This window comes from Armigeres subalbatus, chromosome 1 (assembly GCF_024139115.2).
Source record: "Armigeres subalbatus isolate Guangzhou_Male chromosome 1, GZ_Asu_2, whole genome shotgun sequence".
NCBI lineage: Eukaryota > Metazoa > Arthropoda > Insecta > Diptera > Culicidae > Armigeres > Armigeres subalbatus.
In genome coordinates, this window is record NC_085139.1 from 4,620,228 (window position 1) to 4,646,355 (window position 26,128).

At 38.3% G+C, this 26,128-nt stretch overlaps 1 protein-coding gene across 1 annotated transcript; it reads left to right on the forward strand.

Annotated features, from left to right (window-relative positions):
- Positions 1-6,544: 6,544 nt before the first annotated feature.
- Positions 6,545-7,180, forward strand: LOC134208018 (NPC intracellular cholesterol transporter 2 homolog a-like). The gene is made up of 2 exons (XM_062684119.1): positions 6,545-6,692; positions 6,748-7,180. Exons 1-2 carry the CDS (start codon positions 6,617-6,619, stop codon positions 7,122-7,124), a joined length of 453 nt encoding a protein of 150 aa, XP_062540103.1. The 5' UTR covers positions 6,545-6,616; the 3' UTR covers positions 7,125-7,180.
- The last annotated feature ends 18,948 nt before the right edge of the window (positions 7,181-26,128 follow it).

Consider the following 26,128-nt stretch of genomic DNA (forward strand, 5'->3'; position numbering starts at 1 on the left):
ATGTTTCCTACAAGCGTTGCCAGACTAGTTTTTACGCGGGTTAGATTCCACATAAGTTTACAAAGTTTACGGGAAATACCAATCACCTGCGTAAAAAACGACTCCATTGTACGAAACATGTTAGTTAACTGGGTAAACAATTGAGTGGGTTAGAAGCAAAAGGGTGTAAGTGACATTTTGGTCAACTTTGACTTGACTATAGCAAAAAATGCTTTGGTTTTAGAACTTCGCGTCAAAATATTGATATACTTAGTAGGGTATTTGTAAAAAATTTAAAAATTCCCAGTATATTAGTTATTTTTTAAATCTTCATACGATTTGTATGAAAAAATATTGAAAAACTTAACAGTCATTTTTCTCAAAACTAAGATTTTGACACTTACACCTCTTAGCCGTGCGGTAAGACGCGCGGCTACAAAGCAAGACCATGCAGAGGGTGGCTGGGTTCGATTCCCGGTGCCGGTCTAGGCAGTTTTCGGATTGGAAATTTTCTCGACTTCCCCGGGCATAATAGTATGATCGTGTTAGCCTCATGATATACGAATGCAAAAATGGTAACCTGGCTTAGAAACCTCGCAGTTAATAACTGTGGAAGTGCTTAATGAACATTAAGCTGCGAGGCGGCTCTGTCCCAGTGTGAGGATGTAATGCCAAGAAGAAGAAGAAGAACTCCTTTTAGTTTGACCCTCAATTAAGGGTTTGCCCAATTATGATTTCAAAAATTTCAAGGAAACTCATGAGCTTTATTACTTTAAGCAAATTCAATGAATCCATGTACAAAAAGAAGCGACGAATTTGGTGCCGTATTTCTTCGTTTTGCGATGAGATGGTTATATGTACAGTGAGATTGAGATCGGAACAGTTCCCCTATTTCGGTATTTTCAGGTTCCCGTTTTAATATATTTGTATTTTTATATTTTTATGATTTAATTTTTTTATACTTTAATATTTCCATGTTATATATTTTTGTGTTTTAATATTTTCATATTATCTTATTTTCAGATCTTCATATTGTCATATTTTCAAAATTTTATACTTTAACATCAATTACAAGATACAAAAATATGAGTGCATAGAAGCATGGCGGCGTGCGATTGTGGAAATATTGAAAATTTTAAAATATAAAATTTTCAATATTTTCATATTTTCAAGCTTTTATGTTTTTGTGTACTCATATTTTTGTATCTTCATTTTTCAATTTCATGTTTTCATATTTTTTTATTTTCATATAGCAATTTTTATTCTTATATTACATTATATTTTTATGTTTCTTATTTTCATATTATAAAATTTTCATCATTTCATGCTTTTTACTTTTATATTATAGTATTATGTACCTTCATTTTATCATGATTTAACATTTTCATAGCCCACTACAAAACATCCCAGAAATGAAAGCTTCACAACCCGCCATGTAACATTTATGCAGACGACGTCCTGGCACATAACCTGCTATCTGATACTCATAACTAAAAAAATCTATATAATTTCCAGGTTCTTCTACAAGAGATGTACATCCCGAGTTAACTTCGGCTCCTAGTTGATGTTTTATTCTACAGATATATATAAAATTTTATATATTTTCTTATCATAAAGTTAATCATTTCACTACATATTTATATACAACTACCAAAATAAGAACTTAAAAAGAACGCGGTGCGTATGGTACGGTATGTCCACGCATCCTTCAACCCCTGTAGATTCGTGATATGTATCATGTTGAAGTGAATACTTGAACACGATATATCTCTAAGAATCATCTCTGCGGCAAACACAACGCAGTGGGCCTGGCCGCTTTGAAGTTTATGTCATACCGCTGGTATGCTGTGAGCCTCAATATTGACAAGAAAAATTATTGGGCGTCATCTAACTCAATGATTTTCCAGGATGCTTTCCTTGTACTGGCTGCGTTTGTGTTCGATTAGATTAGATTAGATTAGATTAAGCAAATTCAATGAATCCATGAAAAATGGGAATGTTTAAAAATCTTATCAAGCATTTATATTTTATCGCTAACGACTTTTTTTCTTCATGGCCAAATAAACTGAAACTAGAATTGTTTATGTCGGCGTGAAATTCGGCGGCGTCGAGCCAACCGGCGTATGGCGCGCCGCCGACTCGTTGACCGGCGTCGGCGTACGTCAATAAGTGTCAGCGACGGCGGCGTGGCGCGACGGCGCACAGTTCTAGATCGAAATTAGCATTCGATAACTTCTCAGGTGTGAAAAGAAAGCAAGTTGTCCTCGGCGATAACTTTTTAAATGTTTGAATCAATTGATAATGAACACGCAATTATCAAGCAAATGTAAACCTTACCAATACAAAGTTAATGTCAACAATGAAGTTCAATCTGATGTTTGGCATTGTGTTTTAGCACAGACAAACAGACATAGCAATCGTGAAATTTTCATCGATCACTGATGTACTGGTCAATTTAACCCTCTAAGACCCGGGACGAACGGATTTTTTTCAAATGGCTCGCATTCAGCACCTGATCGTCGGAATTCCTCGCGGTTTCGTTTGTGCTCAATGGGAATAGCTATATTTTGACTCTGATACATTTTCAAATAAAATTTTTGTTCAGGTCCGAGTTATTGCTAAAAATAAGTGTGCGCGGGGGTGTTTTTTCTATAATTCAAACATCTCTTCAATATTCTGGACGTGTTCATGCCCAAAATTTATCAAATCACCCATCAAACCAACCCAAAAAGATATTTGTAAAGATTTTTAGTCGATTCCGATGTTTTCACCATTTGAGTAGGGCAGAATTGACTGAATTCAGGGCCGCATTCAGGGGTTACAATGGTAGAGTATGGGCTAAAAATTCAATTACAATGTAATTTGCATGAGCATGCGGCTGCACAAATTTAAAAATCAGGAGTTTTAAATATTTAATTTTCAATTGAAAATGAGATTCTGAAATTCTTATCAGGGCCGGATTTAGGGGTCGAAATGGGGGTTATTTGAAAATGTATCAGAGCAAAAATATAGCTATTCCCATTGAGCACAAACGAAACCGCGAGGAATTCCAACGATCAGGTGCTGAATGCGAGCCATTTGAAAAAAATCTGTTCGTCCCGGGTCTTAGAGGGTTAAAAAATCATTAGTTGACCAATTGATCACTCGTGGCGCGCACCTCGAATTTGCCCAGATTTGACGTTTACTCACTACTAGAGGCCGTGATATAAGAAACGCGGATTAATATGTGCCGCCAATCGGTCAAAAACAGCAGCCAATCGAGAAAGAGAGCTGTCAAGCAGCCAAAATTTAGGCTCAAATATTAAAAACGGCCTAGAGATTTAATACCATTTATGAATGAACAAATTTTGAATGCATTTTAAATTTGTCATCAACAATATATGCAAATTTAATGATAGACTATGAAATGCAATTGCTTTGTTTATTGCATTATATTGTCTTGCGATGTGACCACATTGAATAGCGGTATATAAAATTTAACCTGGATAAACCATTTCTTCCTTTTCATGTGGTGTTCTTTAATGAGGAAGATTGGCTGTAGTGTTGAGTGAAACATACAACCAGATAGACCATTTTCTGGTGGCTGGGCGCCATTTCTCGGATGCTATCGATGTGCGGACATTCAGAGGTCCGAACATTGACTCTGATCACTACCTCGTTGTCAGTAAAATTCGACCACGTTTGTCAACTGTATCGAACAAGAGATCACAGCGAACGATGCGTTACAATATCCAGCGATTGTCGGCGGAAGGAGTATCGGCTGAGTACCGCCCGAAGCTCGACGAACGGATTAGTGCAATCAACGTTAGCGACAACATCACTGATCTATGGGAGTCGATCCATGGAGCGGGGAGCATAACAGCACGAGAAGTGGTAGGCACTGCACAGAGGCGACCCAGAACGGGTTGGTTCGATGTGGAGTGTCAGAGATTGACAGACGAGAGGAACGTTGCCAGAAGTCGGATGTTGGTGTCAGGTACCCGATCGAATAGAGATCGGTAAAAGGATACAAGAGCAGCCGAAAAACGAACCCACCGCAGGAAGAAAAAAGAGTATGAAGAACAAGTTTTTAGTGAGGCGCAGGAAAGAATGGAGCAGAATAATATGCGGAGGTTTTATGAGACAATGGCGTGCGGAGAAAGACAGCGCCATCTCCCGTCATGTGCAACGACCAACAAGGGAATTTGCTGACAGATAAAACCGAGGTGGCAGGTGAACAGAATAAATATTAGCGACGATGCGCAAGCTGTGGAGACGCCTACACTAGATGAGGTTAGAAAAGCTATTAAAGAGCTGAAAAACAATAAGGCTGAACTTCTGAAGCTTTATGAAGTTCTGCACCATATTATGTCGAAAATATGGGAAGACGAGGAATTGCCTGCTAACTGGTTGGCCGGCTCATTTTCCCTCTCTTTAAGAAAGGGCACAGACTGGAGTGCGCCAATTACCGAGGAATAACCCTCCTTAATTCGGCGTACAAAATTATGTCCCGTATTCTGTTCAACAGGTTGAGAGCGCTTGAAGAGTCCTTTGTCGGCGAATACCAAGCAGGTTTCCGTGAGGGCCGTTCAACGACGAATCAAATGTTTATCCTGAGACAAATCCTTGAATTCCGGGAGTACAATTTGCAGACACATCATTTGTTTATTGATTTCAAGGCGGCGAACGATTCAGTGAAACGGAATGAATTATGGCAAATTATGCTAGAACATGGTTTTCCGGCGAAACTGATACGGCTGGATCGTATAACGTTGGACGGATCGAAATCAAGTGTAAGGGTTGCGGATGAAATATCGACATCATTTGTTACCTTAGATTAAAGCAGGGTGATGTACTCTCGAATCTACTGTTCAATAAAGCGCTCGAGAGAGCGATTAGGAGAGCTGGTGTGCAAAGAAGCGGTTTCATTTTCACAAGATCGCATATGCTCCTGGGATTTGCGGACGATATCGATATTATCGGGATTGATAGCCGTGCCGTGGAAGAGGCTTTTGTGTCTTTTAAGAGGGAGACAGCGAGGATTGGACTCAAGATCAATATCAGCAAAACGAAGTACATGGTCGCTGGCAATCAACGTGGGTTCATTAGTGGTGGTGGTAGTGAAATGGTGCTGGATGGTGAAACATTTGAAGTGGTGGAAGAATTAGTGTATCTTGGAACATTAGTGACGTGCGATAATGAGTGTTACAGGTGAGGTGAAAATGCATATTTCAGCTGCAAATAGGGCTTATTACGGACTTCGTAACCTGCTTATGTCCCGTAGTCTGCAAACGAAGACAAAATTCGCGCTGTATACTACTCTGATTCTTCCGGTGGCTTTAAACGGCCATGAAACATGGGCGTTAAAGGAGGCTGATCGGAGAGATTTCGAAGTGTTTGAGCGTAAGGTGCTGCGGACAATAATCGGCGGGTAAACCGACGCCGACAGATAAGAGAACGTTATCTGTCGGGGTCGCATGAATCACGAGTTGTACCAGGTGTGACAGACTACGGTGGGCTGGACACGTTGTTCGTATGCCGGAAGAACGTCAAGCAAAGATAATGTTTAGTAGAGAACCCTTAGGCTTCGTGGAAGGCCGCGTACACGATGGCTTTTTACAGTTGAAGAGGACCTGAGGGCGCTCAACGTTCAGGGCGACTGGAAGCGTATGGCCCAAGTTGATCCAAAGGAGAAGGATATCCCATTCGGCGTAGGTTCCTCGAAGAACTGTAGTCCATAAAGTATCATGTAAGATCGCATGAGAGTGTTGCTCATCCTCCATTATTAGAAAATTTGATCCTCATCCCTGGTGACTTCATTATAACATTTAACATAACTATGATATGTATTATTCATTGACGAATATATAACAAGTTAATTTTTTCTTTAATTTATCCAAGAGAATGAAGACGAAAAAACAACTGAAAATATCGTCATGTCAGCAGAAAAAGGATGTAAGAGGCTCTACGGCATTAAAACGTTTGTGGACAAGACAAGTGTTCTGATGCTTACCAATTGATCAAGGAGATAGAGAAAAATATAAATATTAAATTAAATAAAATGTGATAAAATTATGAAAAATATCTTAGCTGATTTGATTCAAAATCAGTTAGAGATTTGTAATTGGAAGACTAGAATATGTCAATTACAGATGGATTTCCCACTCTGAACTTCTGAAATTCTGTCGCGTACTCCTACTTACCGTCAATCACGTGATTCAATATATTTACCCTATAGGTTAATGTCAACTTTCAAGAATCATACACCATTGCTCTTTTGAAAAAATCCCGGCTTTGGATATTCTTACGTGAGAAATAGGTAATTCTGATTACATTGTACTATGTACCAGCATCGAAGATCATCGAATTCAAGTTACGACGGCAATTCATCGAACACCTGTTCAACCGAATCAACGGCACTTGAGATTGTTACTCTGTTACCAATAGTAGCAATCGTAAAAGTCAACTACGAGAATGCAGTTTTGAATGGGAGAAGGATTTCCGCGCACTGATAGCGATAACAGTGGGTCATCAAGGGCGTCCTTCAACATAGTTTTATCAACTCGGTCAGTCCCAGGTTATCAACTTTGACGAACTATTTAAAGGAGATTTTGTGATAAGAAATTATTACAACCGTTCGGACGTTCGTACCCTCAACATGATGAATAAGTATCTGATAGTTTTGGTGGCACTTCTACCGCTAGCGTTCGGCGATGTAGTCCCTGTCAAGGAGTGTAAGTATTTCAAATCAATGGTTCCCCGGACATAGTGTAATTACTTCTTCCACAGGTAAGGCCGGACCGTTACCGATTTCCGTAGACATCCAAGGATGCAAGCAGCCTCCATGTGATCTTAAACGCGGCGAGGATGTGGTCGCTTTTGTAGACTTTAGCGCAAGCGATGAGGTGGCCAAACTGCGACCGGTCGTCTACGCCACAGCCTTGGGCTTAACAGTGCCGTTCGCTATGCCTCCCGACCGGCAGGACGCCTGTGAGTGGTTGGAAGGATCCAAGTGTCCACTGTCGTCCGGCGAAGACGTGCGATATGAGTTGCGGCTTCCGGTGGAGAAGAGCTATCCAGCTATCTCTGTGGAGGTAGAGTTGAGCCTGGTGGATCAGGACGATCGGATTGTCAGCTGCTTTAGGGTGCAGGGTAAAGTGGTGTGATAGTTTATAAGGAGATAAAGACTTCAATAAATATTCAATAATCTGTAAAAATGGTAGATTGTGGAAACGGTGCAATTCTTGGAATTCCCATTAACGTTATCATATATCAACGAAAAAGTTCTCCATCCGGGGAACCTGCTTGCTTTTGCTTTGATCTTGGCCCAAATCAGATTCCTCTCGACTTCCTCTATCTCTTTGTTAAAGTTTTGTTGCACTTGCAACGAGTTCTTTGGGACCACTCCGGACTCTTGAACTTTGTTGACCTGCGTCAAGATGATACGGAGCGTGACAATATGTTCCACATATATTCTTTCGGGCAGAGTCGTATCTATCTTGTCCTGTATTCGATTTGGGAGAACTTTGAGAACAATGCACAATGGCATGATGCGTCTCTAAGACACCCTGCATTCAATCGGTCGGAAATGTGGCGATATTGCAGAATATTTGAGACAACATTTACGCAGACCGCATGAGGTCAGTGTCGTATTCTAGCCGAAAACGGCTGAATGGAATCCGCCATTGAAGAGCGGTGCGACTGTTCGTTTGTAAATTCGACAAAAAACTGACGCACAGTGATTTCGCGATGGCAGAAATCCAAAATTTTTTTTTTCTGATATCACTATTATTTCATATTTCCCAACTTCTATAATACTTCGAGAATCACCAGAAAAAATTTCAAAAATATTGGGTGAAGAATGAGATTACCAGGATATTTCTAAGTTGAGCTGTTTTGATGTGTTTTTTCTTGTCCCATAGAAAATGTATGGTAATTAATAATAAAATTCAATTTGACTTTTAACTAGGAAGGAAAGGGCTAAAATGATCGTTCTCTATATCATTTTGAAGCATTTTTTGCCTAGTTTTAGGATATCATAATGACGACTTGCGCAAATCTGCGCCAGGTCATTTCGATGTTTAGCCGTATCTCTTCTATAACTAAGTTTTTCTGAAAGATCCTCATTTTACACCAGAACCCATTTTCCGATAGAAGTGTTGTGTTATACAAACTTCAATACAATTCGACTCAGCTCAAGTAGTTGAATTGGTCTGATCGTGTTTTTGGTACATACCCGTGTTTGTAAATGTATATTTGTGTATGTGTGGGTGCACTTAAAGGTATGTAGTGAAAATATGCTGTTTTCGAGCAGTTAATGTTAAACCGATCTCGATACAATAACTTTTATTAGAATGTGAACAACAAGTAAGGCTCGCCCACCAATACTTCAATAAGGTGAATGTAAACAGGTTATACGTGATGTGTATTAGCCTGAACAAGTTTTTCATAGGAATATACAAATACGCATTTACTCTATATAGCGTGTTAAAAATAGTAGTTTGTGCAACTAGTTGCATCAAGTTGATTTTTTCAGCACGAGTTGTTCGTTTATCCAACTAGGCTTGCCGAGTTGGATAAATAATACGAGTGCTGAAAAAATCGAGTTTTGTAACGTGTTGCATATGTTTTTTTTTTCAATAACGAGAAATGGTGCTGCAGATTACAATCGGATTCTATGTTATCGTGCCACATTGCATAGCTCGACAAGCCTTGAAGCGATAGATGATCTTGCCATTTAAAAATTCTGATGTTATGTTCATGAAACTATTTCGTTGGTATGGAAAAGTAGGCCGTTTTATCACTCAAAGACAAACTGTAAACCAGGTATTACGATCAGGATTTGCAAAAACTATATTTTAGGTCGCTCTCGAATATAATTGATCTGTGATTCGTGTGGAAAGCAATTTGATGTTGAAAATTTTTATTGATTTTCTCATGATATGGCAATTTTGTATGTAGGGCTATATGGATACTATCCGCGCAAACCTCGAATATAACTGCCTGAACCATAAATCAATATTTTCTTTAACTCCCTAATAAAAAAGACATCATTTGAAAGATACAATAAAAAATTTTATGATGATAAAATAAGGTCTGATATCCTAGAAATCAGCTCAAAAATAATTAAGCATTCCTTTTCAAAATGTTCTTAAAAAATCTTTACCTTTTACATTGTTCTTGAGCTGATGAATAAATAAAATTTATTTCTCGAATTCCTGATTAATCGAGACTAATATGTATTTTAATAAGTGAGATCTTTTTAAGATTTGCACGAACAAAAGCAAAACACTTGTCTGTATGAAACTCAAACTTACAACCAGTCTGGAATTTGGCTGTAATTAAAACAAGCAATATTATATATTCATGTACTCGTGAAGAGCGAAAATCTGAAAATAGACGGATCCAAATAAAAACGTATACTAAATTTGAGATCCCTTTTACCATGTTCTTTTGTGAACACAGTTCGTACATTGATTGAGATCAATTGGAAAAATGTGTGAGTATTTCTGAGCATATAAACATTGAATAAATACTACTGCTGATCATCAGTTACTCCATTCGATGAACTCACAATTCATTTGTGACGTCAAACTACCGAACTTGATGCTGTCATTAGACAATACTGCTAATTATATCAGTCGATTTTTCTATTCAATTTCTCCGTGTGGCAAGCCCTGCCTTTCTCTTGTGCATTTTAAATTATTTGGGCAAATTTCTATGTATATCGATTGCTGAATAATCATGGCTGCTTCAAGCAAAGGTTAGTGAATCTTATTTTATGATTCTTCCTCTCTTCAAATAATATTTTTGGTAGAAATTGTTTTAAAAAGAAAACAAATATTGGATGCAATGGATGAAGCTACAGATTCAATGCTCAAACGAAAAAGAATAGAAGAGTTATTTCTGAGCTGTTCTGATTCGAATGCAGAAGAAATTAAAACTCAAGTGAACGAATTTTTCAAAGAGTATTGTAGACGATGGCGAAAATCTAATAGAAAAAAGGAACGATTCTTAACTCAAAACGCCGAATGGCTAGAGGAAGGAGTAGTTGTAGGTAAAAAAAATCAACCGAAGCGTATGCCAAAAAAAGGTGGGAGACGAAAGCATTTCAGGAGCTATCCGAGAGAGCTAAAAGAAACAGAACTCAGCAAATAAGAGAGGAGTACACTGCCGATGAACTACTATATGCAGCTCTAATGAATTTCAGAAAAGAAGGACGTAATTTTGAAGCCCATGCTTTGACGGAATTTATTAAGGTAAGTGAAATGAAATAAAATTACTAAGAAGAACATTTTTAGTACCGTACATATAAGTCATTAATTGCACCTAATTCTATTACTATCCGCCTAATATTGAATCAATATAATAAAATATAATTATTAATGGTTTATATAAAACATAATTGAACATGTTTTTCGATGATGTATTTTAATGATTCATGCTAATAAAACTTAACTTTACTTAACTTAAAATAATATAAAAAACTTAGTAGAGGTTTCGTACTGAACTTTCTCTTACTTTCTCGTACTGAATAAACTGTAATAATGAGATTGGTCTATCGAATTTACATTGTGTAAGGTACAGTGGGGAAAGGTGAAAGGGAATAATAAATAGTTCATGTTTAAATGAGTGTAAGACCAATCTAAACGAAACCAATTATTGTGGGCTATCAAAAACAGGCATTAGGGTGGTTCAAAAAATCGATTTTGCTCTTGTGGTAAGTCGGTTTTTATCCAAATCAGCCAAAATTTTCGGAGCACATCCAGAAACACAATCGAATGAGTGTTGTGGAGCAAAATCGATTTTTTGAACCACCCTAATGTGCATTATTTCAATCCATTCCAATTCCTTGAAATTTGTAAAAGTGGTTTTGACTTTTAAGGAGTAGTTTTTCCACTTACCCTGTTGGAATGGAGTAAGTTGAAAACCCATATTACCTTGACCTTCAATTGTGATGAGTACACCAATTGAAATAAAAAAACACCACCAAGTTTATAGCTTATATTTTTTGTTATTATGAACAGATGACGGTTATTTCAGTTCAGAGTGTAAGCACAACTATTTCACAACTTTCCATTGCATTACGTTGATATTAATGTTGACCATTTACAATAACGCTAAAAAAATCATGAAAAAAGGTGCGAAATAAAAATTATTCCACTTTAGTATTCCATCAATATTTGGTAATATTTTAGCATAAAAATCTTGAATTAATTGAATTATCTTTATTTACGAGATTTTCGGCCCCCAAAAACATCTTAAAATACATGATAAAGTATTTTGTGGTGACAGTATGGGTCATTCTCTAGAATTACTTCAAAAAATTGTTGTTTCGATAAAATATTTTTTTAAGAGTGTTCGGCTCAAAATACTTCTAGCATTCACGAAAAAGAAATTTTATCATATTTATGTTGTCGAATCCTTTACCTTTTTATACAACCAACGAGCAAGTATAAACCAAAGGTTTTCCAAAGAATAAGGGCCCGGAGAACAGGCGAATCTCTCAAAACTCTCTAGATTTTTCTCTAAAAACCTAAAACAAGTCAACTTAGAGTTGTGAGTCGTTGCAATATCAAGCTGGAAAGTTAGTCCGTGTTAATTATTACCAACTGACTCAAATTCGAAATATCGTACAAAATTATTATATTGTATATTTTTTGCAAAGTGATGTTATTATTGCGCAATTTTTTAATAAATTTTTCAGCTTAACCCTTAAATGCGCGATGTCGTTTTAAAACAACACACCGAAAACACGTTCAATGTGAATGAATTTAATGGTTATTTGAGTTAAAATATTTTCGACAATTTCTAAAAAAATCGCTTTGCGCCCTTAAGGGTTAAATGCAAATGGTCCACATTAATATCAATGTAATGCACTGAAAAGTTGTGAAACATGTTAAATTGAAATTACGAATATCTGTTCATATCTTCTATTTTTATTAGATTTTTATATGATAAATAATTTAATTCAGAACTGTTTCTCTGAGAAAATTAAACATTCTATTAAATTAACGGGATGGCTATCTAAGGAATGCCCAAAAGGTCATTTTGCCGAATACCGTTTGACCGAATAGTTGAAATTAGTTTCTTTATTAAGTGAAGTGAGAAGAGAATAGTGAACATGAGAACTTAGAAGTCATGAATGGGACACATCAGGTACAGAGTTAAAAAAAATGAGTAATGAGCAGTGAGAAATGAGTTGTTTGAAGTAAGTAGTAAAGAAAGAGATATGGAAAGTGAGACGCAAGTGGCGAGACGTGAGTTGAGAAATTTTAGAAGTGAGAAGTAAGAGAGTGTAGTGAGGAAAACAGCAGAAGTGGTAAGAAGTGAGATGATAATTGGGAAGTGAGTAGCGAAATGTCTGAAAGAAGAAGAAGGATAAAAGAAGAAAGAAGAAAGAAGGGAGAATGAAGAAGGAAGAAGATAGAAGAAAGAGGAAGACGGAAGTAAGAGAATGACGGAAGAAAGAAGAAAAAATAATAAGAAAGAAGCAAAAATAATAAAAAAGAAGGAAACAAATAAGAAAGAAGATGAAAGAAGGAAAAGGTGGAGGAAGGAAAAGTAAAGAAGGGTAGAGGAAGAAAGATGAAAGAAGGATGAAGTATATGATGGAAGAAGAGAAGAAGAAAGCGATAGGGAAATGAAAGAAGAAGGAAGGAAAAAAAAGGAGGGAAAAGAAATAAGAGAGAAAGAAGAAAGAAGAAGGATAAAGGAAGATGGAAGATGAAAAAAGGAAGAAGGGAAAAAAGGATGTTGGAAATAGGTATAGAAAAATAGAGAAAGAAAACAGAAAGAAGGAAAAGGGAAAAGAAGGAAAGAAGAATTAATAAGAAATAGAGAAAGAGGTAGAAGAAAGAAGAAAGAAGAATGATGATGGAAGAAGGGAAGAAGGAGGTGATAAGGAACAATATAACAATTTTCAATTCTTCGTTTTCACTCCCCACTTCGCCCTTCTCACTCTTCACTTTTCATTTTTCACTTCTCACTTATCACTTCCAATTCCTTATGAGATGTGAAAAATGTCTCATTCTTCATTCTCGCTTTACACTTTATGTAACTCTCACTACATACTTCCCATTACTCACATTTCTTTACTCACAATCTTAGATATGTTTTTCAATATTTCGACCAAACTACATTTGACCAAATGACTTGTTCGGCAAAAAAAATCGAACAAATGACCCGACACCACATGTATATTTGCCCAGCTACCACTGAAATCCCAATGATAACAAAAGAGGAACATATCGAGATTTATAGGTATCGAAATAAAACCTGAAAGGCAGGGACAGCACATTATTCACTTTCCGCGCAGTGTTTGGAATGGGAGTAACGGTGAAATCTTTTTTTTAATTCTATGGAATACAAAAAAAAAGTTACAAATTTACCGGTAAAAGGGACAATATGGGCAACTAACAATTGATTTTACGATGCAAAAATATAACTTTTCTCGAAACCGTAAATGGTAGTTTAAGCGATAACCATATTATTATATGTATCATACAAATGTTATCATAGTGTTGGTGTGAGCATCAAATATATTTCTGCACAATGATATGATGTGGTGTAAACTGTGAAATATGTAGGTATAATCACAATTTTTCGAGTTTAATTTTACACTTACCCCCTTTGTACAACCGCATTTCAACATGCATTGAAGTTTATATTATTTATCGACAAAAACTTTTCGATATCTGACCAATTGAAAATTACAAAAAATTTATCAAAATACCCCGTTTAAGGGCGTCTTGGGCATTAGAGGGTTAAATAGCTTTCATAACGTACAAGTAAAACATCATCATCACTAAATGGATAATTTTCTCCGTATATTTCGCAAAAACCTTTTTTTTTACTATTAACAGATATTTTTTATGTAAACTTTATTATATGTTTCAAGTTCGTTTATTGACATTTTTGAAGAAAAATGACAATAGGAATCAATGTTATGAAACTTCGACAATGTATATCTGGTTTCAAACCATTCTAATATGTTTTATACCGCTTATTCAGGTTAAAATGTCAGATGATGTTGCCTTTCATCGACGCCAAATTAACTCAACGAAAGTACAAAGTGATAAGAAAATATGCCCAAGGTTCATACCCTCCTTACAAAAATATATTGTTGGCTAAACAGAAGTGCTACCCTGTAATAGAGATGGTTACGGAAACAGATTGTAGAATTCCACTTCAATCGATGCTCGACCATACTGCGAGAAGATTGATGATTTGTTGCAGAGAAAATATGACAGCTGCTCGACAACACGAAGTCCGCCTCATTTTTAAATAGGGTTGTGATGGTTCTTCTGGGTTTAGCGAGTACAAGCAGAGATTTTCGAATTTAAACGATTCTGATGCCCACATTTTCCTAACGACAATTGCAACTCTGAGTATTCGTAACGACACAAAAATTATCTGGGATAATCCAACACCTTCTTCGACCAGGTACTGTCATCCAATAAGGTTGCAAATCGTCAAAGAAACTGCGGAAGTAATCCAGAGTGAATATGATAGAGTTGCAGCTGAAATAGAAAGCTTAGAACCACTTAAACTAGAGTTTGACGAATTGGTTGTTGTTGTAAAATATGAACTGTTTATGACCATGGCGGATGTTAAAGTTATTAATACTCTAACAAACACGACATCGGCTATGCGATGCTACCTGTGTGGAGCAACATCTTCTGCATTTAACAATATCGAAAAGATGGAAAAACTTCCGCTTAATGAAAATTTTCTAAAATTCGGAATAAGCTCACTGCACGCATGGATACGCTTTTTTGAGTGCATTCTACATGTGGCATATAGGCTATCTTTTAAGAAATGGTATAAAACTGAGCATAAAGAAGAATTCGATAATGCAAAAAGGAGGATACAGAAACAGTTTTTTGAAAGGCTTGGACTACATGTAGATAAACCACGTTCAAACTTCGGCAATTCCAATGATGGAAACACGGCTCGCCGATTCTTTCAAAATGCATCAGTATCCGCAGACATTACAGGAATTGATGTTAATTTAATTGAAATATTGCACTATATTTTGATTGCAATTTCATGTGGAGAAAAACTTAACGTCGAAAAATTTAAAAGATTTTCTCACGATACGGCAAGTCTATTTGTAAAGTTATATGGATGGTACAACATGCCAACTACGATGCATAAAATACTTATTCATGGCCATCGCATAATTGAACATTCCGTGCTTTCGATCGGAAGAATGTGCGAGGAAGCACAAGAAGCTTCCAACAAAGAAATTCGGCGGATCAGAAAGGAGCATGCTAGGAAAACTTCGCGTCTTGCTACAAACCAGGACATATTACATGGATTGTTGATTGCTTCCGATCCTTTCATAACATCGCTCAGAGGAAAAGAGAGTAAAAAGATACACAGTGATTTACCCGAAGATGTTCTGGAGTTGTTAACAGAAGACGATATTGAACCTGAAGAAGCAGAAGATTCAAACTTAAGTGAATAGGAGGAAAGCATTCTATTGAGTGTGAATAAGGCTTTAGATTTAAAAAAATAGATTAGAAATGTAATAGTTAGCAATAACACCATTTTCATGTAATTATATGAATAATAAAGAATGTCTTTCATGACTAAAAATCTGAAAAATGTTTTTTTGCTTCAGATGATTTGTGTCTGTGTGTGCGTGTGTGGTGAATGCCTCTATCAAGTTTGGGGTTTATTATGAGTAAGTCAGTATCGATACCGAGTGAACTAGTTAATATTAACTTTCAATTCATAAAAAAAACAATGAATATACGTGGCTCAAATTAAGATATCACTTCTGCTTTAGATGAATACATGGAGTATTGGAAAATAAACCTTCAACCCCATGACTGGATTCAATTCCCGGTCAAATACATAACTTCTAACTTATTTGGCTTACAAACCTAATAACTGTGGAAGTACTCAATGAACATTAAGCTGCGAGGCGACAATGTTTCAGTGAGATGTAATGCCAATTTAGGAAGAAGACCTGGAGGAATTTCTTAAAGGATTGCTAAAAAACCGTTTAAAAAAAATCGGGGGAGTTTAAAAAAAAAAAAATCGGAGATTTATTAAATGTATTTTCAAATGAATTTCATAAAGAATTTCTGAAGGTATTCCTACAGTTTCTTGCGAAGGATCTTCGAAGAAATTCTTTGAGGAATTTTGTAAATATGATGGAATTTCTGAAGGAATTTTTGAAGGTATGCTGGATGACTAACCGAATCAATTCCTAGGTATTTTTTTACGAAATAATATCTGGAGAATTTAACGAACGAACTTTCGGATAAATTCATGAAATATCACCTGGATCAAAACTCTAAATAAAATTTGACTGCAATCCCGATATTTAGGAATTTTTTTTTGGCTTATGTTAATTCCTTCCGAAATATCTGCAGGAATTACTCCGGGAAATTTTGTTAAAAAAAATCTTTCGGAAAGTTAATAAAAAATGAGATAGGAAATCCTAAAGGAATTTCCAGAGAAGTTACTGACAGAAATCCCAAAGGATTTCCGGAAGAAATTCCTTTAAATTTTTAAAGGAATTTCCTCATGAAATAACCGATAGATTCCTGGAAGAGTTTCTTAATGATTTTCTGGAAAGAATGATGACAGGAAAAATCCGGAAGGAATCCCCGAAGGTCTAAAAGATTTTTTTGGAAAAGTTGCTAAAGAAATCCGGACGAATGACCGAAGGAATTCTTAAAAGAATTTTTGAAAGATTTCCTTGAGGAATCTGCTTCCGGGAAATTTTTGAAGAAATTCAAAGAATTCTTCTCAGATTTCCGAAGGGCTTTCTTGAGAAACTTTTGGAAGAGATTTTTTTTTACAAATTTCTGAAATAATTGCTAAGACAATTCCTAGAATATATTCCGAAGAAATTCCAAAATCAGTTTCCGAAGAAATTCCTAGATCAATTCCAGCAGTATTCACAAAGAAACTTCGGTAGGATTTCTTCTCAAAAACCCGAAAGTATTTTATTTAATTTCCCAAGGATTTTCTAAAAATATTTCTGAAGAAATTCCTAAAAGAATTTGTGAATTCCTTATAATTCCGTCTTTGAATTTTCAAAGGAATATCTAAAGGAATATCCTAAAGAATTTATTGATATATCTTTGAAGTAATTTCTTGAAGTAATTTCTTTGATGATATTCTAAGTATTTCAAATTTAAAGAATAATTTCCCAAATACTGAGAAAATTTAAACAAATAATAGTTATCAGATTATTTCTAAACAATAGGAGTTAGTGATTTACGATCATGAAAAGAAGGAAAGTGGGAAGTGAAGAAAAGTGATAACTTGTATAAATGAGAAAAAAAGAAACAAGAAGTATTAAGAAATGTCTACTTCTGAAACAGGAATAACATCCAGCATGGTGGATATACCGGACATACGCATTCATTTTTTTTTGTCAAGAAAACACATTAATCATTCTCTTTTTCCTGCATAAAATAAGACCCTAATAAAGGGCTATCAATTATCTTTGCTTCAAACCGGTGAATTCATGCTTTCTATGAAATAATTACGTCTTCTTGATTCGGAATTGTGGCTGTTCTTATATCCACCATTCTGTTTCAATTTCGGCATCACTTTAGGTCAAACTCAGTCAAACCTTTAAGAGTCGATGTTCTATGACTCTATATCGACTCATGGAAGCCAATTATACCACATTAAAACACATTTTCTGGGTTAGGGGAAGTGTACCGGGTTTGGCCACCTTAGTGTTTAATTTGGCTAAGCCTGAAAATGCAGATTTTGTTTATTTGCTTATTTGTGTATTCTAATTCAGCTGACAAAAATAGTCTCAATTAATAAAACTTAATTTGGCCAAATAAAGAACATGGCCAAAATTGGTTAAGTTCCCCTACTGTGATGGCCTCTTCAAAAAGCTTTACAAAGATTTTCTATTCCTCATCTCTATATTTCCATGAGTCGATGGTCTCTTCAATATCGACTCATGGAGCTGAGTACACCAAAATTACACCAAATGCCAAATGAACGTGATGTTAAACAGCCTTTATGGCAAATTACCTGATCCCGGCTTGAAAGCGAATTCTAAGAGTTTAAGTAATACTGAAGAATGCTTGTGTGAATATTGTCTGTTTAGTCCAAATGTCAAACAAATTTCAAATTTAAATATTTCCAATCACTTTCATTTTGTATATATTATTTATAAAAAATTGAAGATTGTTTTGGTAGAGAAGATAGTAAAGTGTTTTTAAACCATATGATATTTAATATATAAAATAATGCTTTTATTTTATATACCTACTTTTAACTTGAAGACAATCAAGCATCCAACATGAGCGTACAAATCAGGGCTTCTTGTTTGCCTAGTGGGCTAATCTCGCCTTGAGACAAATCGAAGAATAAATAAATAAACACTTTTAATCTGTCTGAAACTTGATTATGCATATGTACAACATGTGATAGATTTAGTTCGGAAAAGGTATTGGAGGGTAACCGCCCCTTCGGTGGGGTTTGATCCCACGACCCCAGTTCGCATGGTTTCATCAGTACCCGCTAAGCTGCGGTGGACGACGGAGGTCCTTCGTAGCTTAGTAGGGAAAGCACCTGTCATGCGAACTGGGGTCGTGGGATGAAACCCCACCGAAGGGGCGGTTACCCTCCAATACCTTTTCCGAACTAAATCTATCACATGTTGTACATATGCATAATCAAGTTTCAGACATAGTAATTAATTTCCACTCCGGGTGGCTTAATACCCGGCATATAGGCAATTAACTTTGAATATACTGACTTTTAATCTGTTCATTTTTTTAAATTCTTGGTGATCATGTGAAAAAATCACATTTGACTGATATGAGAAATAGACGTAAAATATAGTCAAACATATATATTTATTATCAATACATAATAAACATCCATAAGTTATCTCATTCTAAAAATCATTATCGTATGCTTTATACATATACTGCCGTCATACGCATATTTGTCCCATGTTTGCTGGGATACCCTATATACATGGGACAGTTATGCGTATAACGGCAGTATACCTAATAGCTAAACTAAACTAAACATCAAATATTTCGAATCACTAATTGAAAATTTCAAACTAGGTTAAATTGTTCAAAATAATTGATTGAAATGTTTTCCACATACTTGCATGTGGAGACACTAAGTGCAAATAATAATTGTGGAATGAGTCATTTGAATTGGTCAGCATATAAAAAATAAGAAAAATCTTCTAACTGCCATAAGACGAGTTTTTACAAGACACTGAAAACGGCCTTACTGTCCAGGTCAAAATACGTATCTGCAAAGTTACACACAAGTGGTGGAATTAAATGGGATAGTAGTAGCTCGTCTCCTGAAAAGTGCAGATATTCCACTAAAAAGCATTTAATAATTTTCTTATGGAAACTGCTGTTAATTTGAACAATTTAAACTAGAGTGTAATTTTTTGACTAATGGCTTGAAACTATTCAAACGTAGTATATAACAATTTCAACATATTTGTAGTTCACTGTCAAAATTTCAGCTAAATCGGTCATCGGGGAACAAAGTTACAGCTTGTCAAAGTTGGCCATTTTGTATGAAAATCGCCCTCCGTTGCTATTATTCGAAACACAGGTGTACATACCCTCCTCTCTTTTTCTCCACTCCTAAAAACATGCCAGGACCTACCAAATGATCCACTAATGTTTATTAGACCCAAAGCTGTGTAAATAAATCAAAAAAAGATCATTTAGGAACCTGTTAGAGGTTTTTGCCAACTTTTGTATGGAGTGGAATCACTGTGTGACGGTGCAATCTTCGTCGTTGCTATTCAACCCGATGGCGTTACCAACACCATATCATACTGCGGCGTAGCAATGAACCGTTGCATCATGACGTCATACGACAATTATTTACCCGTATTCAAATGGATGAGGGCAATGTTTACATTTTTTTCACGATAGAGATCAGTATTTGTGCATATGCAACATTGAGAGTTCGAATCAAGTCTAATGTGAAACTTGCCACATTGTACGGTAAATTGGGGCACGCGAAATATGTGATTTCACGAAATTGGTATATTTGATTGATTATGTTTGATGTGCTATCCGCAGAATCAATTCATAGTCTAGAATCACTTATACAAACTAAAATCATTAGCCGCTACTCTGAATACTACAGTCAGCTTTGAGTAATAGTGTCCATTTCAGCGTACTCCGTTCCCGGATGGGTTAGTGGGCGAGAGTTGACTAAATGTTCTGCTTCAGCTAATGTAGTAATCAGAATTTCGTCGTTCATTCGTCGTCCGTCGCTTAGCACCTTCATCGCTGGTTTGACTGATCTCACCATCCTCTCCCATACTCCGCCCATATGGGGAGCACATGGTGGGTTAAATGTCCACTAGGTTCTCGCATCGGTGAACGTATCAGCACAATCACGATCAATTTTCTCCACCTCCTTCCGCAGCTCTCGACTGACTCCTTGAAAATTCGTGCCATTGTCCGAAAACATTTCGATGGGGGATCCACGTCTTCGAATAAATCGACGAATCGCTTGCTTACATGATTCCGTGCTCAGACTGTACGCTACCTTCCAGTGAACAGCCTGCACGACTAAGCACGTGAACAATGTTATGTATCGCTTTTTCTTGTGTCTCCCTACCGTGACATCGATTGATCCAAAATGATCAATGCCAACCTATAGCTGAAGGCTTTGACGTAGGGTTGCATACGCATCGTGGAACCTGCACCTTCTCGATATTTGGCAAAAGTTTTGTCCAACTTATCTATTTCTTGAATATATCCGTCACCGGATGATCCCATTCTGTCCCGCTTCCCCAAGTTTCTTGTATGATGATCTTGCCGTGCACTAGTACATAGTGGAGAAAGGACTCCAACATATCATAGAAGCTCATTACACAATGCAGGATGATGCGTTTTATGGGTCGCCTATTTCTAATTAGATATGAAATGAATTTTTCTTTCACACCCATGGAAAAGGTGAGTACATACCACCTTCAGGCTTCCAAAGTAGCACCAACACGCGGTCCGATTCCCCCATTTTATCGCACTGCAATGTTTTCCTTCTTCGGCTTTCTTCTCCCAAAATAGCGAGTACTGTTGGTGAATGGTGAATTACTCACCCAATTGCGGATCTCAAATCCACCGAACGCGTGCACCTTCCGCATCTCGAGAGCTCGTTGAATGGCTACGTCTTCGTTATCAGCACTATCGAAATAGTCATCGACATAGTGTCGACTAGCGATGGCGTCCGCAGCATCTGGATAACGGCCCGCATTGTGTAGTGTGCACTCCACGGCAAACATTTCGCCCCAAATAAAACGACGTCCACAATGTAGACTGAGGGCTAGTTATGCGGTATTAGAACCGCTACAGTAAACCGTTAGAAAAGCCATAACGAATAACGCGCATCACAGCATGCCATGCGCAACACCACAGCCCACGCGCATCATAGTAGGCGGCGACGATAGCTCGTCCTCTTTCTCAATTAGCTTAGCATGGAATGACACCGCTGATTCTCCAGGCTCTTGTTTCATGTTGGAAAATGCTTCATGTTCTGCAGATGTGTCTGTCATAGACCGTAGATAATCGTGCACATTTTTCACCAATGTGGAGTAACATTCTGGATCGCTCCGTTTTGGACGTAATTTGGCCGCCCGAACAATGCCTTGGAGTTCTTCTCCCATTGTTAGAAACAGTAGCTGAGATCGCTGGATCGGATAATGAGCGTTCCCTAGAGAAGCAGCGATTTCAAAGTTCTCCATATACTTATTCCAGGCTTCCCATATTTTGTTTGCTGATATTCCAGTCGGGAGTGGTTTGGTGTGATCCCATCTAACAGCTGGACCACTCGTTCGATTGGCGCGCTCATGAGCAGTATTCCAATCCTGGTCAACATCACTCGGCATAGAGTTATCCGCAGCAACATCTGGAAAACCTGGACGACCAGAGCCTAAGGCTTGTATCAACGAGGCCATGTTCTTTTCCATACGCTCGATTCTCTTCATTGCTTCAGATTTTCCTTCTGAATCCGTTCGTGTTACTTCTGGGTTTTTTTGCTATATTCTAATTTATGCAAAAAAAAGTATTTCGGGGTCAAAATTCAGGTTTATTTTAACAATATCTGTTGGAGCCACCCTACAGTAAGACTATGAAGTTCTCCCAATCTATAATACTCTCCTGAGACGAAGTAAGTGTTATCACTATTTATCCTATTTCCTCGCAAAATCAATATTGTAGGTAGATCTTCCTTTTCGTTAGCCTTCTGCTAATGAGAGAAAACCGATCATGATCAACGATCGGATAATTGTTTCGCTTTGAACTGAATTTCTATATAATATTATATGCAAACCAGTTGATACCAGTTAGCAATAAACATTCGCAAGGTTCACATCTCGTCTCGATTTTTGCCAATAAATTCGTAGTCCGTATCAAGTACGCGTTTTCGTGTCATTCGTAGTAAGTGAAAGAATCAAACCTAATCAAACTTTCGGTCTTCCCAACTCCGCCGCGGAAACATTTGGTCCTGGTCGACCGGATCAACCGTTTAGTGAACTTAGAAACGGTTATCGTATTTCGTAAACATTTCGATTCGCGGTTCGGTGTGTTCGTAAAGTGAGCATTCGTCGTATGACTCCAAAATACTAACTGTAACTGCAAGTGCAAGTGTTGCGCACACGTGGCGTGTCAGTGATCGTATTCGTAAACTGCAATCGTAAAAATATTCTGCCAAGAGCAAACAGTGCGCGAAAGATCGATTAGAATATTAATTCGATCTCGTTAGTGATAAACCTGTTGCTGCTACTGTGGTGCGGAAGGCACATGTACGATAGCGCCGTCCTCATCGTGAGAGATAGGCACGCTGGATTGGCTTGGGTCTGTTTTGCACTGGCGATAGGTACAATAGGGCGCCGGACAAAGAGGCCAGCAGAAATCTGTCGTGAGTAAATGCTTCTTGTACCCGATGATCGGTTTGCATTGTTTCCATTGTGAAGTTATTATCACAGCTTTGATTGCTTTCATCCCGATCGAATCTTGCTTCCAATTTTATCGTTGGTTGATCTGTTCATAGGTGAGGAGTTGAGTCGAGCATTGATTGATTTCTTATTGGCTGTGGGTGTGGAAGATGTCGCCTAGTTTGAGGACACTTTCCCGCCAAGAGCGATTTTACTTGGATACCATGTCCAACGTGAAGCGTTTTGTAGAGGAATATGATGCTGTGCGCGATGTAGGACAGCTTGAGGGGTGGAAGCAACGAGCGGAAGTTTTGTATGCCGATTTTCAGGCAAATCGCTTACAGATTGAACTGTACGGCGACGGTACTGACAAAGTAGATGAGGACGATGAGAAAACAACAGTTGCCGAAGAAACTAATCGTCTTATTAGACAGGGGTTTGAAAACGATTTTGTACGGGTGCATAGTTTTCTCACTAGTGAATTTCGTAAATATACTACGCCACAATCAATAGTAACTACTAACTCTAGTGACGTAGGAACTATGCATAATCACCCTTATTCCCGTATTAAACGCCCAGAAGTCAAACTTCTTATATTTTCTGGGTGCGTTTCTGAGTGGATAACGTTTCGTGACACGTTTAAGTCTCTGATTGACTCCAATCCTCAACTTTCTCCTATCGACAAGTTGTCGTATCTAGTTGCTTCCCTCTCCAAAGATGCTAGGAAGGTGATCGAATCAGTCGAGCATTCGGCTGCAAATTATCCAGTCGCCTGGAACCTGTTGGAAAAGCGATTCGACAATAAAAAGATAGTCGTCAGAACGTTTATCGATGCTCTATTTTCGATTGAGCCCCTTAAAAGGGAATGTTATGAGACACTCATGCATCTTGTGGATGATTTTGAGCGGAACCTGTGTATGATCGACAAGATGGGTATTCCCACGAAAGACTGGAGCGTGTTGCTGGCGCATATGGTTTGTAGTCGACTCGATTCGTCCACACTGAAGCAGTGGGAAACGTACCACAAATCAACGGAGGTTCCCAAATACGAAGACGTCATCAAGTTTCTTCGTACCCATCTTACTGTACTCCAATCGCTGGCTCCGTCGAAACCGCGCTCCTCAGATACACCCAAACCGGAATCGTATCGGCCACAGAGGTCAAAAATAAATACAGTCCACACAGTTACTACTACTAGTCCCTCGCCAGGTGCTTGCCCGTTCTGCTCAACGTCTCCTCATTCTCCATTCAAATGTGATGCATTCCAGAAACTTTCGGTCATCCAACGCTTCGAGCAAGTGAAAAAGAAAGGTTTGTGTATCAACTGCTTCTCCTCCTCCCACCTAGTCAGAAATTGCTCATCCGGTGTGTGCAGAGTATGTGGCCAGAAACATCATACAATGCTACATCAGTCGCAAGACCGTTCATCCACTCTATCGAAGCCAACCACTTCTGCTACCGTTCCGCTACCTTCGACATCGAATTCGTCAATGCAACCAACACATTCTCGTCAATCATCGACAGCAGAATCCCAATCGCCATCAGCCAATGCCACAAGCCTCATTTCCACCACTCTCGTCGGAAGCTTTCAAACTGTTCCAGTTACTGTGCTGCTACAAACCGCCATCGTCAAAATCTTCGATTCATGCGGACACACGCATTGTGCCCGAGCATTACTCGATCCCGCTTCACAGCTAAGCTTGGTTACGGAAAATCTCGTCCAGAAACTCCAGTTACGCCGCTATTCTGATCGCCAAGAGATCGGTGGCGTAGGTAACTCCCTCGTCGTTTCGTACCACTCTGTTCCAGTTCGAATGGGTTCGCGTTGCTCGGATTTCGTCACTGATGTACAATGTCACGTCTTGAAGAAAATCACACGTGAATTGCCAGCCAGGTGCATCGACACGTCAGCGTGGAATATCCCATCGAATCTCGCTTTAGCTGACCCTCAGTTCCACAAGCCTGGACCCATCGATCTCCTTATCGGTATGGAAATGTATTATGATCTGCTTCTCGAAGGATTCTTAAAACTCGGGCCAGAAAAACCTGTCCTGCAGAACACCGTGCTTGGATGGGTGGCCTCCGGTAAGGTAGGTTCCAACCGAACAACGGAGCACACTCCAAAGCTTGCTCATGTAACCAGTGCTGAATCTCTCGACGTTCAGCTTGCTCGCTTTTGGGAAATTGAATCTTGCTGGAATAACAGTACTCTTTCGTTAGAGGAAACCGCATGCGAGGAGCATTTCTCCACTAATGTCTCTCGTGATGAATCAGGTCGCTTCGTAGTCACTCTTCCCAAACGTTCGTCAATGTTAAACTTATTGGGAAGTTCAAAGGAGATTGCTACACGAAGATTTCTCGCCCTCGAACGTCGCCTGCAGGCCAACCCCAAACTAATGGAAGCATACTCGGCCTTCATCGACGAATATCACCAATTAAAGCATATGCGAGAAGTTGCCGATGAAGGAACCTCTTCTAGTTGTATTTACTACTATCTCCCACACCACGGCGTGGAGAAGGCAGATAGTACAACCACGAAGCTTCGAGTTGTGTTCGACGCTTCGTGTTCTACTGATAGTGGAATTTCGCTGAATCAAGTACTGATGGTAGGCCCAGTCATTCAAGATGACCTGTTAGCAATCATTCTGCGGTTTCGGATGCATCGCTTCGTTATAATTGCTGACATCGAAAAAATGTTTCGGCAAATTCGAGTCCACTCTGCTGACTATCCACTACAGCGGATTCTTTGGCGCAGCTCGCCAGACCAGCCTCTTCGTACCTTTGAGTTGACAACGGTGACGTACGGCACGGCATGTGCCCCATATTTGGCAACCAAGTGCCTCCAGCAGTTGTCCAAGGATGGGTCGGAAGATTTTCCCCACGCTGCGTTCACCTTAGCAAAGGATTTTTACATGGACGACATGTTGACCGGTGTCGACGATGTAGACGAAGGTGCAGAACTCTGCCAACAGCTTCTACAATTGATGCAGTCAGCCGGCATGAGCTTGCGTAAATGGACATCGAATTCTCCAGCTATTACCGCCCACATACCAGCAGAACTCCGCGATGAACGAACTACATTTTCGCTGGACTCGTCTGCCGCTCCAATCAAGACATTGGGGCTCCAATGGCAACCGGTAGACGACGTGTTTCGGTACTCTGTTCCCAAATGGTCCCATGGAGGGCCAATTTCTCGTCGAATCGTTCTATCGGATACGGCACGACTCTACGATCCCCTTGGACTTA

Coding starts and splice junctions, on each gene's coding strand:
- LOC134208018 (XM_062684119.1), top strand. CDS start 6,617: ATGATGAATAAGTATCTGATAGTTTTGGTGGCACTTCTACCGCTAGCG. Junction 6,693..6,747: donor TGTAGTCCCTGTCAAGGAGT/GTAAGTATTTCA, acceptor CTTCTTCCACAG/GTAAGGCCGGACCGTTACCG.